The sequence below is a fragment of the Protopterus annectens genome, chromosome 2.part0, assembly GCF_019279795.1.
Source record: "Protopterus annectens isolate FY-2018-M chromosome 2.part0, PAN1.0, whole genome shotgun sequence".
NCBI lineage: Eukaryota > Metazoa > Chordata > Ceratodontiformes > Protopteridae > Protopterus > Protopterus annectens.
Window position 1 is genome coordinate 762,143,367 of NC_056728.1, and position 18,923 is coordinate 762,162,289.

Sequence of the window (18,923 nt, forward strand, 5' to 3'; positions counted from 1 at the left end):
TGAGCTGTATGTGCACATCAAGAGAATGTAGGATCCTTTCACCTCTATTTCGAGGATTAGGAAAGAAGGTAGGAAGGTGTATGGACTGATTAAGAGTCAAGCTAGAAACCACCTTAGGCATAAAGGAGGGATTGGTTCTCAAAGAGACCCTGTCTGTATGGAAAATAATAAAAGGCTCCACAGCCAAAGCCTGCAGCTTCGAAACCCTCCTTGCTGAAGTTATAGCCAAGAGGAAGGCAGTCTTCCAAGAGAGAAACTTTAAATCTGCAGTAGCAGCTGGCTGAAAGAGAGGAAGAGTGAGTTTCTCTAGAATAAAATTAAGATTCCAGGCTGGAGTAGGTGCCATTCTGGGAGGTTTTAATTTGAAAGCACCTCTGAGAAACATTTTCATCAGGGGATGGATGAGAGAAAATGGGTTGTTCAAAAGAACAATGAGCAGAAATGGCTGAAGCATGGAGCTTGATAGAGGAAAAAGAAAGACCACCCTGAAGCAATTCAGCTAGGTATTCCAGGATCAGAGGAAGGGCAGGCTGAGAAGAAGATTCCCCTCTAGCCTGCATCCAATGAGAGAACCTTTCCCATTTGCCAGCATAGGACTTCCTAGTGCTAGGCCTCCTGGCCTCCCTCAGCACATCAACCACCTGCTGGGAAAGGGAAGAAGATAAGGAAGGAGTCATACAATGAGCCATGCTGCCAAATGGAGGGACTGAAGATGAGGATGCAGAATGATTCCCTCTTCCTGAGCCAAAAGATCTTGCTTCAGAGGAAGATGCCAAGGAGGAACTTGGAAGAGACTGCGAAAAAGTGGATACCAATGCTGTCTGGGCCAGTCCGGAGCTATGAGAATAGTCCTTAGTCGTTCGTCCCTGATCTTCAATAACATTCTGGGTAGAAGAGGAAGAAGAGGGACGGCGTAAACTGATAGCAACGTCTAAGGGAAGGACAGAGCATCCCCTCTCCAGGCTCTGCTGTGATGCTGTCTGGTGCAAAAGAGAGGTAGAAGATGGTTGTCTGGAAAGGAGAAAAGATCCACCTGAGTTGTTCCCCAACACTGAATGATGCTGTAAAAGACTGCTCTGTCCAGCTGCCACTTGTGAGGATCCAGGGTTCGCCTGCTCAACTGGTCTGCCAAAACATTGAGCCTTCCTGGAAGAAACTGAGTTAAGAGATGCAGGTCAAGGAATGCTGCCATGGGCCAAAGATTCATGCTTTGTCTGCACAGGGGGTATGAGCGGGTCCCTCCCTACTTTGTTGCTGTACCACATGACTGTGGTGTTGTCTGTTCTGACAAGCAGGGTCCCTGGAGAAAGAAGATGCTTGAAAGCTAGTAAGGCCTGTTGAACTGCAATCAACTCTTTCAGATTTATGTGCAGGTGCATCTGCTAGGCATTCCACCGTCCCTGTATGCATCTGCCATCCAGGTGTGCTCCCCAGGCGTAGTCCGATGCGTCTGCAGTCAGACCTTGAGTGGCAGAAGGTGTTCGAAAGGGCATGTCTTTGTTTTGTAGACAGGCTGTTGCCCACCATAGAAACTCCGTCGGCAGAGATGGAAGCAGAGGGATCATAATATCCAAGTCGTGCGTGTGTGTTGACAAAATGTTCTTGAGGTACCATTGCAATTTCCTCATATGCAGTCTTGCATATGGAATCAAGAGAATACAAGATGCCATGAATCCCATAGCTTGCAGGTATTTCCTTGCAGGGGAGCTGAGACAGGCTTGCCAAGTTCTTGAAGTAAACTGAAAGAGTTGTCTGCTTCTCCTGGGTGAGATATATCTGGGTGGCTGTGTTCAGACTCGCTCCCAGGAATGTTATCTCCTTGGATGGTACCATTTTTGATTTTTCCTCATTAACAGTGTAACCCAGGGAAGAGTGAATAGTCTTTACGAATTCCAGATCCTTCAGTAGCTATTCCTGAGAACTTGCTTGAATCAGACAGTTGTCCATGTATGGGTAAATCTGAATTTTCTTCTGCCTGCAAAAAGCAATGACTGGGGCCAGGGCACTTTGTGAAGACTCTGGAAGCAGTAGATAAGCCAAAGGGCAGCGCAGAGAATTGATAATGTTGCTTGCTCACTCTGAAACGAAGATACTGCCTGCAACTTTCCCCAATAGGGATGTGCAGATAAGCCTCTGAGATCCAAGGTTACCCAGCCAGGAATCCCTATTTAGCATTGGTAGCAAATGATGCAGAGTGAGCATTTTGAACTTTGGAATTACTAGAAAAGAGTTCAGAATGGAAAGATCTAGGATAGGACGCCAGGTGCCTTCTTTTTTTGGAACTAGGAAAAGCCTGGAATAAAAGCCCCAGCCTACCTGCTGAGCAGGAACCGATTCTATTACTCCCAAATGAAACAGACAAAATTTGTTATTCTACTTCTGCCCTTTGGTTTGGAGGAACATCTGGGAATCCCTTGGGAGCTGGAAAGGTGCGGAAAGAAAACTTGTGCCCCAAAGACACCATTCTGAGCACCCATTTGTCTGTGATAGAGGTCCAGACATCTGAAAAAAGGGCCAACCTTCCCCTTAAAGTACTCTTAGCTAGGGTGGCAGAGGTATAAACTTTCTTGCCCCACCTATCTAGGTTCCTAGATTCCCTGTCCAAAAGGAACAGGATTCCTGGTAACAGTGGCCTTAACTCCTTTAGGGCCCTGAGAAATAACCTCTGGATTCACCAACGGGTTCCAGAAAAGAAATAGTTGAGAATCAGGGACTCTGTAGTACCTGTCAGGTTTCCTGGGAGCAGGGGGAACCGAATTTGGAGACTAGGAATTTTCCAGAAAAACATCAGCAACTTCCAACACAGGGGGAATAGCAAGAGGCTTATGCTGAGGTAAATCCAGAAACTCCCTAATCAGTTTCTTAGATTGGGGATAACCCTGGCTTTCCCATTTAAAATGTTCCTAGAGGGTATTTAAAGTGTCACCAAAAGAGAAATCCTCTGGAGGAGAGGCCGAAGGGATGGACTCCTCTGCATCTGAATCCTCAAAGGGAAAAAAAGCCTGAAAAAATTCCTCTTCATCAGCAGAAATGCTGGAATAATCAGATCTTGAACAGGACAAAACCTCTGGAGAAACATCCTTACTCCTTTTAGGAGGAGGAGGCTGAGAAGCCCTAATAAGAGTTAACAAATCATTAGCCATTTTAACCATTTGGGATTGAGGGGAACTAGAAGGAACTGGAGCCTGCCTTTTCACAGGCTTACGAATGGAAGGTTTACCTGCAAGCCTGAAGGACTCTGTTGGCCTGACAACCACCAAAGGAGCAGCAGGAGTCGAAGGAAGAAATTTGCTGTAAGAGCGCAAAACGGAGGCCTCAGACCCCGGAGTCAGCTTAGCAGTTCTGGCTCCAGCAGAAGAGGCGACCGGTGACAGGTCGGAAGACAAAATGGAGGCCGAAGGCCTAAGGGACTCTGACTCAATCAAGGCCTGCGGTTGTACATCTGCAGACTGCAGGGACTGCAAAAATGTCTCACTGGCACCCGCCTGACTGACGACCAACTTAACCTCATCCGAGGACTTACGTTTTCTGAGGCCTGTCGTGGTCCTTGCCCTTATGCTTTTTCTGAATATCCGAAGCCTGAAGACCGGTGGACGCCATACCAACAAACTTAGGCCAAACTCCAAAATGCCTAGCCAAAATCTTAGCCAGACGACGGATAGTAAGCGGATTAAAGGAGCACAGAGATCACAATTGGGAACATTGTGGTCAAGGCCTAAACAGATAATGCAATAGGAATGAAAATCTCTATGGGGAATCTGCTTTCCACAGGTAAGGCAATTATTAACCTTTTCTGACATTTGTTAAGGCAAGAAAAGAGTATCCCCAACAGGGTACTTAGCTGTAAGTAGACTTCAACTCTTGCAGTCAGAAACCAACCAAGGTAATCTGCCGACCGGCACTCGTGCATGAAAAGCTTCTGCTTTGGGCTCTGTGGCAAGGAAGAATGAGGAAGTGACGTTGGCTGCCTCCTTTTGTATCGGACGCCCAGACGTCCTTTACAACCGATGGCAGCCGATGTCATTTTTACTTACCTTTGGTATTCTGACCAATCGAGGGCTAACGGGAGCCGGATAACCCATTAGTTAGAACTGCAACAGTGAAACACAATGAACATCCTCTTATGTTCATACTCAGGAGTCAGAAGTAGTTTCCTGTTATATCAAGCAAGGAGAATTTCCTGCTATTCTAAAAGAAGGCCAGAGTGGGGAAGAGGAAGGGAAGCAGGACCAGGATAAACACTTGTTTATATTACTACTGAAGTCCTGGAATCCAGACTGCTTAGAGTTCCCTTGCCATTTCTTTACCTATTGACTTTTACCTGGTCTTTGTTCTTTAGTTTTATAGTCTGCTTTCTGAAGAAAGGAGCTAGTTTTGAAGGGTAATTTCTGTTATATCTAGGTATCAAGGAACTAGTTTTGAAGGGTAATTTCTGTTATATCTAGGTATCAGAGAAAGAAAAAAAAAATTGCACCTTGCATGACTCTCTCCCTCTCCCATCTTCTTGAAGTCTTCAGCTGAGGAACTCCAAAGTAAGACCTCTCTATCTAGACAGGCATTCAATAACTGTGGCTTAACATCTCCAGAAAGGGGTTGGAGCCTTAGCCAAGCACATTTATGTATGACAGAACCATTGGCAGCAACTATAGAAGCTGCATCTATGTCACCATGTCCACATTTAATAGAATGCTTAACAGAGTTAAAATGGAGCATGTCTAGCAAATTAGATCCCACTTCTTGATTACGAATCTCAGCCATTTTCTGATCCATGCCATCCAACATAACTAAGAGAAATTCAGTCATGTGAGTTTAACAATTAATAATTCTTCTGCTCCTTCTTTTAGGACTGCAACATTTGTTTTGCCACAACACACTCTAGCAATGTTTTTATCCTTAATATAAAATTTTGTCCAGATCCTAAAACCTACAGAATCTGTCAGAACATTTTGAAGCAACGTTACGAATCAGGTGAATGAGGAGCTGAAACAAAATGATGTCCTAAGGGTCCAAGCACAAGAGGAATGAAACTGGCTTTGGAATATCCATGTGATGCAGATCAAAACATCTCAAGTACCAGAATCTCCCTCCCTTCCCATCTGAAACATTCCTTCATTTTGGAAATTGTTCCACCAAAGGTAATCTCTTAGGGAGTCAGAGGAAACTGTATCCTCCTCATCTGACTTGTAGTTTGAAAGAGGAAATCTGAGAGGCATAATCTAAGTCTTCTGTATCAGAAGCATCCTCTTCCTTAGAACATTTCCTTTCTGAACAAAAGGGTGAAGACATTTGTCCTGGCTACAAGGCTTGTACAGCTATTAACAAACCCTGAGCCAGGGAAAACCAGTCACCCTGACAAGCAGGTTTTTCTGAGGAAACTTTCCTAAGAGTAGGTAGGAGATAAATGTTCTATTTTCTGATGTCTTTTCTGTGGGATGTCCAGCTGAGACTTCTGTAGTAAGGGACAAACCTCTACTCTACTACCCTCAGTCTCTTCACTCAGGTATCTGGTGTACATTCCCCTTCACACTCAGAAATAATCGATACTGATTCAAGGGGAGTCAATACTGGACTCCCTGTAAGGGAAGTGAATGAAGGATGGTTAGTGGCCATGGATGTGCATGTTTTTCCCTGGTTATAGTAGCCTCTCAATAGGCAATGTTAAATAGTCCAGGTGAAGCAAGACAGATGGTCTTGGATGCTGTAAAGTGCTTTACTAGGACCCACAGTCTTAAGGAACCTCCACTGCTTCAAGGTCTAAGTTTCAACTTTCTTTCGGCACCCTTTCATATGCTTCTTTTTGGCTGAAAAGTTGGGCACTGATGCAAGTGGATGACATAGCAGTGTGTGCCAAGACAGACAACCTTGTTTTCTAAATAAATGTTGGGGAGCCCCAGGCAGCTTCTAAATGTCTTAAGAGCAAATTCCTGACTGACTTTACATTGAGTTGAACCTCTAAATGAAAAATAACTACAGTGGAAGTCACAGTAAGGAATCTCAATTGCATTTGCACCTTCCCATTGTTGAGACAGACATAAGGGAATGAATACAAAAACTAAGAAAAAGGAGAAAAAAGATTCATCACTAATGGGATGCTTATCTTCCTGACCTTCAGAGGCTAAGAGTGATAAAATGATTAAACTGTTTACAATGTTGATGGCTGTCTGCGTATATGAACACACCAAGAAAGTTCTAAAAATGGCGCAGATGCACGTTTCTCTGATTTCAGCACATTGGTGCATGCCTAGTATGGACACATTGCAAGAAGGGTCCTGTGCTTTCACAGGCTTGCTAGATGAATGGGGCCTTTACAGAGAAAGGCACACATGTAAGGAATGTCTTCTTTTATGGTCTTGTTGGTCTTTGGTGTGACGTCAGTAGGTAGAATGATTGAGGCTTTGACTAGAAAATTTGTACTGTATAGGCTGAAAGGGAGACCGAAAAAGTTAAATTATTTCTACAATTTTTACTTTTTCTGTAAGTTCTTGAACATTTCTTCAGCTAGGTTTCTAAACATGAAATCCTAGTCTGGACAAGAGGTTAGATGCTCCCAGTTTAGGTTCACTGAGTGAGTGAATTTTCAGCCATGCACTAATCCTTAGTAACAGTTACCACTGGAAGCTGCATCCACTGTACTGTACTTCTACTTTATTATACATTTCCCCATCACAACAGTCATTTACAGAAGTCTACCAATCTGACTTCATGGAGTCCGCCATAATTTGTTCAGTAAGGCCCTCTATCTGACAATTTCATCCTGGTATTTGGCAATTTAATTGTCCAATGCAAGAACGGCTATCATATAGACCTTATTCCCAAAAAAGGACTAGAAGTGAAAAATATCTGTCACTCAGTACAGTATTATAGATTGGAACGAATTTGGAGACTTTGGCTGCAGACAGAGAATAGAGTGAGGTCTGCAATGTTTCCTTTCCGTTTTTTTTTTTTTTTTTTTTTTTTAAATAAAAGGTATTCACAGGCTTTTCGGACTCTGCAGAACTAGAAAAGGCTTCTTGATGACTACAGGTTGGGACTGCAGTTGTAGGGATGTCACCAAAACTGCTTCAAAGGCAGGCAACTGCCTGGTCTTGTTTAGCTAATAGTTAAGAGTCAAGTACCCTTATTTTGATACCAAACACAAATGCTTTTTCTAGTGCCAATAAACAGCGAACCACAATGAAATGTACCAGTGCCACAAGCTACATGGTCCGAATCTCAAGAATTTCACAACACAGTGAAATAAAGAGGTTTATTAAGGGGTTAAGCACTTTTATCAAAAAACAGAACTTCATCAGAACCAATTTTACAAAATATCACAGGTTTAAATAACCAATTAGTCATCACATGACTAAAACATTACCTAGTGCACTTGCCCACTTAAAAAACATAGTGTATACTGCAAACAAACCACTTCTTGAATTAAATACAAGAGATACAAAGCAACATTCTATTAGAAAATAACTCATTCTTTACAACTGAAAACAAGCATGCTTTGATAAACACAATGCAGTGGAAGTTCCATAATTGCTGAAGTTCATAATATGGCAGCGTGTGATTTTTAACACACTATTAATAGATATGGTGTCATTTAAACCAGGGTATTGGCTATATTAAGCAGCAGCTGCTAAATCAATTCTCTGTAGTCTAATTTCAGTTCCAATGGGCCTTCCCTGGATAGGATGGAAATGTTCAAGAACAAAAACTTGGAAAACTGTTTACACTTCAAAGTGTGTCTAAAAACTGGAATGCTGTCATCATTACTATACTGTAATTGTGTTCATAAGTACACTTGCACATCTTACTCACATAAAAACAGCAACAACAATCAAAGAAATATATATATATTTTTTTTAATAAAAGGTATTCACAGGCCTGGTGGACACTGTAGAACCAGTCAGGCTTCCTGTGGGCTACAGACTGGGAGTCCGGTTCTAGTTATGTCACTACAACTGATTCAAAGACAGGGGGCAACAGTAAGGTCTTGAGGTGCTCTAATACCAAAACATTCGAGTACCCTTCTTTTGGTATCCAATATTTCATGCATCTAAGCACCTCTTTTGGCATCCGATATTTCAAACATCTCACACTAACCTGAAAGTTTCCTCAAAATGGTACATCATCTGGAAGTGAGAGACATCTTTGTCAGAATCTTAACTTAATGTACAAGAGCTGTGTGGTGAAAGCAAAGGACCTCTCTTCCTCCAAGGAGAAGTCCGATTCCTTGGAAAGAGAGGTACCCCTCTTATGTTTAGCATGTTCGGAAAAAAATAGTGCAGGTCTATGCACAACAGACTCCCTCTCCAAGAAATCCTCCTCTGGGACCAGATAGTTCTGCTGGGCCTGATGGAAGTCTGAGCACTGGATACTTCAGCCCTGAGTTTCCTGAGAGGCTGATCCCAGGGGTCAAGGTAGTCAGTTTGAAGACCTGGTAGCTCAACCAGTGCTTGGAGACTTCAGTAGCCCATTAAGCAAACCCAAGGTTGGAGCTAGAGGCACATCTCCTCTAGTCCGTCACTTGCCCTAACTGCCATGGTCCTGATTCACCACTTTGAGAATTAACTCAGCACCTGATGGGTCTGCAAGAATATTTTAGCAGCAAACTTATCTCCAGGATGGCTAGATCTTGGGCTACTTAATGAATTTTGATCCTTGTGATGTTTGTATGGATGCCTGCAGCTGTGAGATGGACCGTCTCACTAGGCCTACTGTAAGAAGCTTTCTACCCATCTTTCTGGTGGAAAAAGAGGTGAGAAAACTCTCTCCAGCGTTGAGTGGCACATTCGATACTTTGACACTTGTGATAGTGCCTGATGTTGGGCTCCTCCCCCAGACAATAAAGGCAATGCTAAGTGCAGGACATAGCGTCATGGGTGCACATAAATGATTTATATCTAATCATTGAACATAAGAACTTTTACCAGCAAAAAGCCAGTCTTGGGACCTAAAACTGTGTAACTGAAAGAAATGGTGGGCTCTGGGGTTAAGCAAGTTTAAGTAGGACGATTTACTATGTCGTGGCCTGAGAGGCTACATCCCCGAGTGCAGGTCTTCTGATAAAAGCTGCTAAATGAGGACTACTACAACGGATGAACTCCAACTACGGGACCCATCAAGGAAGGTACTCAATGTTAGATGCAGTGTTGGCACTAAAGAACTGCTTCTACTAGGCGTTACTGCAGCAGCAAACCATCATACCCCCCCCCCCACCACCAAATCAAGGAAGGGCAGGTGGTTAGATACAACTTCACCAGTCAACCTAATATTGATCATTTTCATGTTTAATCAAATATTACAAGCAACAGTTGGCTATATTATCTTTGCTTTACTGTAGCATTTCAACTTGAAATTTTTAATTATTTGCACCCCTCTGTCTGTTTTATTTACTATAATAACAATACCTCTCAAGATCTGATGAAATTAGGCTATAAACCCAGCTGGACATCCAGGCTATAACAACTTCATCTGTCAACCTAATATTGATAATTTTCATGTTTAATCAAATATTACAAGCAACAGTTGGCTATATTAGCTATGTCAATATCTATACATCTTTGCTTTACTGTAGTATTTCAACTTGAAATTTTTAATTATTTGCACCCCTCTGTCTGTTTTATTTACTATAATAACAATACCTCTCAAGATCTGAGGAAAATAGGCTATAAATCCAGCTGGACATCCAGGCTATAAAAACATGCATAATAAATCTTCTGAAAATGCTCAGACAGCTACTTGAATATAGGCCACAAACAGCACAAATGAACACCTTACCCCATCATGCAGACTTAACCTGAACAATCTGATGTTGTCCATTCCTCAACTGACGAGTCTTAGATGCGACTTTGGCCACTTTAAAGACTTGGATTCATAGCTCAAGTTCCTCCCCTTAACCATAATCCTCCTCACTAACAGCATAACTTCAGATCTGGACACAGTCTCCGTAGCTTGGCTGCATTTTTTAACAGATAAGCAACATTTACAAGCATTTAAATTATATAAAAAAAAAAATCTCCATCCTTTTTGGGTTCTTCCTCCCCAGTTTAATACTTACAAAAGACATTGCTTATTTTCTGCATCTTCCTCTGGCGTATGCCTTCATCTTCTAAAAAACGTTACCGCCAACTGTTCTTACTGGTGTTTAGGTACTTACATTTTACCATTGTTGATAATATTTTCTTACCTGTCTTTCTCCCCCTAATTTTAGATATCAGACAAACAGAGTGGCTTTATTAAAAAAAAAAAAAAAAAAAAAATCTCCTGTGGTTACAAAATACTCCAATCTGATGCCCACCAGCAGTGCATATACATTTAGATACAGACTGGCATGTATGTGGGTTTCAACCACCATGCTCTGGCTGAATGCTGCAATAAGTTGGTTTTGAAGAGTCTTTTGGTTTCCACCTCTTCAGACTCCTACTTCTGCTTCAGCTCTCTCTTCCAAGAAGCCTCCTGAGAAGGCCAAAGGGGATTCGTCAAGCAACAGTAAATGAGGAGGGAAATGATCCCCTTGACCATTCTGCTATTCCAGGTTCTATCCACTTGAAAAAATTTCTAAACCGTCAGATCCGTGAAATCCACTGGATCTGAAAACGTCCAAGACCACGTCTTTAGCTCACTGCTCTTCCTACTTTTCCTCGGAGCCAATCATTTCTGAGATCCACTCACTCTTCCTCCACTTGACTCCAAGAAGTTGTTCTACACCACCTACGGATTTCATCATCTCTCAGGTCGTGTAGCACCCTAACCAAAGCTGATGTGGACATGAGGGGGGAAGTTTCCCCAGGCCCAGATTCAGTTGGAAGTTATAAATCCCCATATCAGACTGAACCCATGAGCCTGCAATGGGCCCTCTGAATCCATAGTCTATGTCAGATCTAAAGGCGTGGCCTTCTTCAACTTAGATGACATCTCAGATCCAGTTGGCTCTGCCCTTGTCAGACCTGGAGGGATCTCAGAGCCAAAGTGTCGGTGCAAGTGTGTGTGCCTGGGTGTGTGAGAGAGAGAGACTGATGCCCTAGGAGCAGTCTCTTCCTCTTGGAGCCTCACCATTGGACAGCTGGGTTCCAACTTCTGCCTCAAGGCAGAGTCATGGTGAAGGTCTGAGCTGTTCTCAGCAGCTGTATTCAGCTCCAGCTCCTTCCAGGGTGGTTCTTGCTTCTCCTATATCTTTAGCCTTCAAGGTAGTAGAGTTTTCTCTGCCCCTGCAGACAAGACATGCTTGCCCCCCTCACATCCACCCCTTTCACAACTGTCGACTGTCGTCTCAGAGCCTATACATCCTATCGCATTGGGGCAACTGGCCCACACAATTCTTGAGACGGTCCTCATTCAGGACTCGTCTCATACTTCCAAGTCCTATCCAAAAGACCACACAAGTGTACTTGCAAGAGGAAGCACTTAGATTCCCCACAGGAATCCCTCACAGAGGACATCGACTTCTGTGAGGGGGAAGGTGAAATACTCAAAGCTTTTGAGACCGGTGGTTGATATTCTGAGTCAGTGTTTGAAGACTTGGGAGCTGGCTCAGTTACATCTTGGGTAGTCCCCCTGGCGGACGAGATGGTGGACATCATCTCCTGCTAGGGATGGAAGGATCAAGATGTCATGGAGCCAATCCCCAAAAAACTCTATAAATATCTAGTTACACCGAAGGATAGGGCCCACTGGAGTAAGGGCCCCCAGTAGATGTTATGATAGCAGCGGCCACCAAGAAAGAACTTTGGGAGCAAAGTTCTACTGTCCATCCCCCAACAGAGAGTTAAGGGTGTTGGACAAGTTTGCGAAGCGTGTGTATGAGTCAGCGACCTTTGTCCTTAGGTAGCTGAATTATTTGGCACGTGTCAAGATTTCAGAGAGACCTGATCACAGAGTTTTCAAATGCCCTCTCTGGGTCCATCTCTGGAGGATAAGTCTGTTTCTATGCAACTGGCCACTCTACAGTCCATATCAAATGCTGCTATGAGGCTCATTTCTCATGCCTTAAAAAGTGCTTCAAAAGCTGTGGGTTCAATAATAACCATGAGTCAGCATGCCTGGATGCGCCTCTGGCTTTGCAAAGACTTAAGTCATCCCTCAGTGCTCCCTTTGATGGATCTACCTTATTCGACACAAAGGTTAAAGAAACCTTTTTAGAAATGAATATGTGAAGTCCTTATTTGCCATAGGAATCCATTTTTCTACACCTCAAAGAACATGTTCCTGGAATCAGAGAGGTGGCAGTAAAATGTGGTTCTAGAAGTCGCAAGGCTCTTTGCAGGACTCTTCCTGTGGAAGAGAAGGGATCTCTACGACATCCTCATGGCAGAGGAACTCCACAACATTGGGGTTTCAGAGATCCCCTCTCTGAGAAACCCTACCAGCATTCCTGAAGGGTTGCCAGACTACTGCGCTCTAGAGGCATGGGGGGGGGGGCACTTACCCCTGCATCCACAAACCTAGAAAGCCATCACCAAAGACACTTGGGTGCAGAGGATCATTTCCAGAGGTTATTGTATACCCTTTTCCCTACAACCCCCAATCATTGTACAACACTTCCAGATGCAGCCATAGAAATACAAACACCGCTAGAGAAAGAGTAATCCAGATGGTTCCCAAAAGACCAATAAGGATTTGGGACTTATTCAAGTTCTTTTTGGTGTCAAAGAAAACAAACTGGAAACCAGAGACCCATCCTGGATTTCAGCAACTTAAATGTCAAATGCTCCAAGTTCCACATGGTCATGGTTCAGTCCATTCTGCCACTTCTGCGTAAAGACAATTGATTTGCTCAACAGATCTCCAGGATGCATACTATCACATCAAAACAGACATGCATTCTGGGAGATTCTTTCGCCTCCAGCTGGGAGCCAGTCATCATCATTTCAGAGCCCTTCACTTTGGTCACAGCTCACTTGAGACTGATAGGATTCTGGATGCTTCCATATCTCTACGACTGGCTCCTCTCTGCTATCACTAAGCATCTTCTGCTTTAAGCCAAGGACAACTTACTCCAGCTATGTCTTCAACTGGGCATCAGTGAACCATGCCAAATTTCAGCTCTCCCTTGCTAAAGTCCCGGAGTTCATTGGTGCTCGTCTGAAGATGGTTACAGAAATCACAAGTCACCCTCAATAAAGGATAAATACATTATGGCACCAAGCTTCCCAGTTTCTATCTCATCCTTCCCCACCAGCAAGATTGATTTTTTTTAACTTCTAGGATCTATAGCATCTTCCATAACAATACCACTAGCAAAATGTTACATCAGGGTACTTCAATGATCTATCAGACACCACCATCGCTCTGCTTCAATAAATAAAGAATTTGCAAAGACTGCATTTTCTGGTGGATCATCGCAACAGAATTTTCTCAGAGCCACCATATTATACATCCATTTCCCACAGCCACAGTGACTGTGGACACCTCTCGTCTGGATAGGAGGGGGGGGGGTGCATTTATTGGGAAGGACAATCCAAGACACCTGATTCTATCTGTAGACCAATCTTCACATCAATGTCCTGGAAAAGAGAGCCGTCCTATTAGTGTTGTAAGCTTTTCAGGATGCTCTCCCTCTGGGGATGACTGCCATTCAGACAGACATGTCAGTTGTCTGGTACTTCAACAAACAGGGGGGATCCAAGTCCTAACCCCTATATCGAGAAGTGATGAGAGTTCGACCAGTCGGCAAAGCTCTTCCGGCATATTCCCAGGAAGGCCAATGTTCTAGCAGGTAAACTGAACAGGTCCCTATTACTACCTCATGAGTGGTGTCTCAATTATGTGGTGGTGGAAATGATTTTCCATAGATGTTGACAACCGTGCTACAATCTCTTTGCTTCCCCACTCCACATTCAGCAGGTACTTCACCCTGACTCTTCCAAAAAGTAAGTCAACGAGATTCTAGCTCAAGATTGGCCTCCAGGACTCCTATACACTTTTCCTCCTGTTCCACTGATGACACATTTCCTTCAGAAAGTGTCTTACTGGAAGTGCAAAGCAATCCTCATTGTTCTTTTCTGGCCACAAGTATGGTCCTCCTTTCTGTGACCTGATCTTGAGCACCCCCGTGGGTGTTAGATCCGACAATGGATCTTCTCTCTTACCCATCAGGAATAAATCATCCAGACCCTCAGTGACGTCATGGTTTCTCCACTTCCAATGACAGCTAGACGGTCCAGGTTTTCATCCCCCATCAGGCACATCCTTCTATCTTCTCAGAAGGATTCTACGAGAAGGTGTATAAGAGTAAATGACAAGAATCTCCTACTGGACTGCACAGAAACAGATTCCTTTTCAGCACCCATTTAGCTGTTCAGTACTTCCTTGCTTACATATTTAACGATGGTGCTGGTTATTCAGTCGTAAAGATTCAACCTTCAGTCATCTTAAATTTTCATGTAGAACATAACCAATCCTCTCTGGCCTCATCTAGACTGTGTAAAGCCTTTCTTACTCCAACCCCCCCTCCCACCAAAGACCCTACTCCACCCATGGCATCTAAATATTCTGCTACAAGCCTTGACTTTTCAAACCAGCTGCCAAGGTGGATTTAAAATTTTTGTCTTGGAAAACTATTTTTCTAGTCGCAATCACTTTAGCCAGACAAGTATCAAAAACTCCAGGCCCTCCAACACATACACGTTTTCATAAGGAGAGTGTTTTTTCAGGGCATGAATATTTCCCTGTGTACTCAAGGTGGCCTCTGAAACAGCTATGAATCAGCCAACTGATCTTCCTGTTTTCTTTCCAATTTTTTTCCAATAAAGGAGAGTACAAGCTTCACCTTTTAGATATGCATAGGCAATTTTGACTCCACATCCACAGAACAAAAGATTTCAGAAAATCAGATTAGCCGTTAATTCCTTTTCCAAATACTGAGAAAAATCTGTCTGAAAGATGACTTTAGTCAAGTTACTGACTGCGTTTCCTTTGTATACAACAAAACTGGACCAAGTCTTCCCAGGGGGCCTAAGGCTTTCTGGTCTAAGGTTTCTATACATACTTGAGAAGCTGCCACTTGGCCTAACTCACATACTTTTAATGCTCAATACAAATTGGACATCTTATCTTAGAACAGAACAGCATTTGGGTACGATGTGCTCTGGAATATTCTTCCTTGAGGACTTCCCTGTGTTTTCTCTACTGAGGACTCTGCCCAATCAGTTGAGGATTGCATGAATAAGACAACATCAGATATAAAAGTTATGTACTCACCATAATTATGCACCCTTGTCCATTTTCGTCCTTCCTTCCTCAACCAGCTTCCCTCCACCCCCTTACTATTTCACAATTATTTTCCAATTCCTAAGACTCCAAGTTCAGTCTAAGGAGTAAATGTCTTTTCTGAATGGTTGATGAGCTCCAGCTTCTTTTTCCATGTTTCGCCTACTTAGTTATTCCAAAGAATATTTTATTTTTCTATATTGTTTCTGTACAATAGCAGTTTCTACACACACTGTAGAGTGAAGGTAGGGCAAACTCGATCTGAGGTTATGCTGTTGAGGACGATTATAGGTAAGGGGAAAAGCTCCAGCTACTGATCCAAGTTTTTAGAAGTGGCTGAAGTTGGATGCAAGGCCCATCAGTTGAAGATGGATGAAAACAGGCAACACAAATGCACAGTTATGGTGAGAACATGCACTAAGTTCCACTTCAGAAGTCACCAACCTTTGTCCTCCACTGAGTTCTGTCAAGTTTTCCTTCCAAGTGCTTCCTAAAGCAACTTTAAATTCCAAGCCATCCAAAACGCCTTGTCCTTCTGGAGGTGCTAGCATGGCATTTGCACCAGGAAGCAAAGTTGAGAAGATGGAACCAAAATCCTTGTTTACCTAAGACGACAAAAATATTTATAATTACTTCCAAAAAGCAAGCTCAATCCATTGGAATTAAGCATACCAATACTACTTTTAAATTATCAACATGCAGAGAAGGCTGTGCCTATGACCTTCCAGGTCAACAAAATCTACAGATTCAAGATCACAAAATATAATCTGCACAATTTTGCACATTGACATTTATGGCTATTTTCTACCTCACACAATTCAACTTGCAGCATCTTCAATCAGAACTCCCCACACCCATCCAAGCTGACCCACCTGGGTTTACTCCAAGTGTTAATACTGCAGGCTATAAACAAAGCAGATCAGCACAACATCCAGTCTAAACCACATGAATTTTATATATCTCAACCACAAGTTTCTTAATAAAATTAATTAATTATTTGAGATGATCATTAATGTAATTTATGAAGGAAATACTGAATACAGAAGGAACATATACTATTACATACATATACTTGTGTAATTTTTTTCTCCCTCTACCTGCAGAATCAGTGCTTCCCATACTTAGGTGCCCATTCATTCCCCAATGGCGAGGATGGCAAGCCTTGGTAAGGCCATCATATATTCAAACAAGCAGACAAGTGTATACCTGTACCCTTGCTGGCATCCCAGCTAGGACGGTGTGAGATGTCACTCCTTTGGGCCAGTGATTAAGGAACCTCAGTCCTCACCACTGACACCAGTGGGGAATGTTCACTGAGAAAAACAGATGCACAGTATTTTCAGCTGCAGCTTTCTGCACCAAATACTATTTCCCTTAAGAGCACACAGGGAATGCACACTCCAGTCCTGTGGCTGGGCTTTCTCTCCAGGCCTCAAATAAGACTACCAGCTGACAGAGCTATAGAGTTAGTTCTTGGCCGGATGTTCCAAGCCAAGTCCTCCACCACCATCTCTGTGAAATCAGTGTTCTCAGTGTCCCTGTTCAAATTAGCTGACACACACTTTCAGATTTGATTTGCATGCACACCCTGCCCGCTTTGCACCTCCATCCAGACTATAAGGTAGATACACTGTCACCAGAACACCCAAAGCCAGCTACTCTAAGGCTCTTACCAGGGTACCCAATTACCGTCAGTAAAATCAGTACTTATACAAATGTAATGTTTGACCAAGCAGCAAGACTTTCAGGAACGTGAAGCCACAGCACCACTACATAAATGCAATTACTCCCAAAAGTTAAATATTTTCTAAAAGACCAGCTACAATGAAAGGTATAGATATAATTAATAAAATAGAAAACATAAAATACTGAATATTTACAAAAAACACCAGAGTTTCAATTCATAGAAAACATAAAATACAACATAGATGGAAATACTCGGACAGATACAGAAAAACAATATTTAGCTAATCTCCCCATATTTTCATAATGGACTCAAGAATTACTGTTCCCTAGTTACTTACTAAAGCAAGGTGAGATGAAGTTAGATGAGTGTCTTTGTTGTCAGGTCCAAGACAGAGTGCATCTATCACATTTCCCATTAGTATTCACATACAAATTGCAGTGCTGGCTACAGAATGACATCACATCTGGTCACTGAATCTGTGGTTCACAAACTACCCCCCTCACTAGCAACTGAGCTAGGATTTGGCATAGATGCGTCACAATACACACACACACAGAACTTTGCTAAGGCTTAATACAGCATCTGGAAGCTATAAAACACTTCCACCATTCCTGCATAAAAGCTTTTCACAGACACTGCGTCTCTGGCTGCATTCAGACTGGAGATAAAAATCTTTATGGCCCAAGTCATTTAATTTCAAGCTATTTTTCTTAAGGTTAGCTGAGATGAGTTTAACCCCTTTCCTTCCAATATTTTCTACTAAAATATATACATTTAATCAGTTACAACAATACAGTCTGACATGCATGTATATTTCGTTTCTGTCCAGCAGGGCCCAATGTGGATACATTTGTAATACAAGCAACTTTATAAATAGATTTTTAAACACAAGCATTTGTACATATCAGTTTGCTATTCAAATGACATACAATTCTTTACAAAACTCCAGCTAGCTATGCTGGCATATGTTACACATGCACTGCCCTACTCTCCCTAGCACAGCTGGCACTTCACATTATCACAGGGAGGCCAAGAAAAGATGCGTCCCATTTGAAAATCCTTAATGTCCTAATTTACACATTTATTGGTCATATGCAGACATGTGTTCTAGCATAGAAGTATAAGGTGAAGTTGAAATTCTCCATTTTTGCAATTTCCATTTGCAAATCTTGTTGCGCTTTACTAAAATATTCATTCAAAGACACGCAGTTGAAGCTGAGCTTCATATTATGTTCCTGCCACTTTTTGAGTAAATCAGGATAGGTATTCTTGAATGATGGCAAGTTTGAAGAAACGTCTGTTACAAAGATACAACTTCCCACAAAAAGACAGGACGTTAGACTAAAATGGGGACTATTCCCTGTAACAACTGCTTATGTTGTGAGCTAATAAATTCCGAAAATGTTTTTGTTCATCCTGTTACAGCAGAATGTTATAAATGTCTTTACTCTGCTACCTGTAATTCTAACAAAATTATATACTTAGCAACATGTGAAAGTTGTTCTAGTTTCTATGTAAGTAAATATACTCAAAAGTTAAAATAAAGGATAACTGAACATATATCAGATAAGAAAGGGCATTATTACTAATTCTATGGCTAAACACTGAAAGGAAAATGGTAATGAGCATTGCTTTACATTCAGGGTGATGGAAAACTTAGTATTAGGGGTGGGGATCTAAATAATAAATTAGAACTTAAAGAGTATGACTGAATTTTGTGCTTATAGGCAGACTGTTTACCAGGCATTAATAAAATGCTTACTTTAAAACCAGTGCTTAATACAAACAAATATCTGAGATAATGTATATTGTATAACTGATTATTTTATTACCGACTTTTTATTGGCCGTATGTTATGTGCTTATGTATCTTAATATTTAAGCTATTTGAATGAATATTTTATGTACTGATGAAGGGTTTTATCCAAAAGCTCTATTTTTGGTATTTATATTAAAATTTTAGCTCAACGTTGCAGAGTTTGCTTTTTTTTCTTGATACTGGGACTTTGGTTTGCATTTCTCTGCTGTACCACGTTGGTTCC

The 18,923-nt window shown here is 42.1% G+C and overlaps 1 protein-coding gene across 1 annotated transcript in view; it reads right to left on the bottom strand.

Moving 5' to 3' along the window:
* Positions 1–18,923, bottom strand: part of SMC2 (structural maintenance of chromosomes 2) — a 1,579,182-nt gene that overhangs the window by 77,298 nt on the left and 1,482,961 nt on the right. Inside the window, exon 25 of the mRNA XM_044060351.1 lies at positions 15,640–15,800. Coding sequence (XP_043916286.1) covers positions 15,640–15,800 — 161 coding nt within the window. The remainder of the gene's footprint in view (positions 1–15,639; positions 15,801–18,923) is intronic.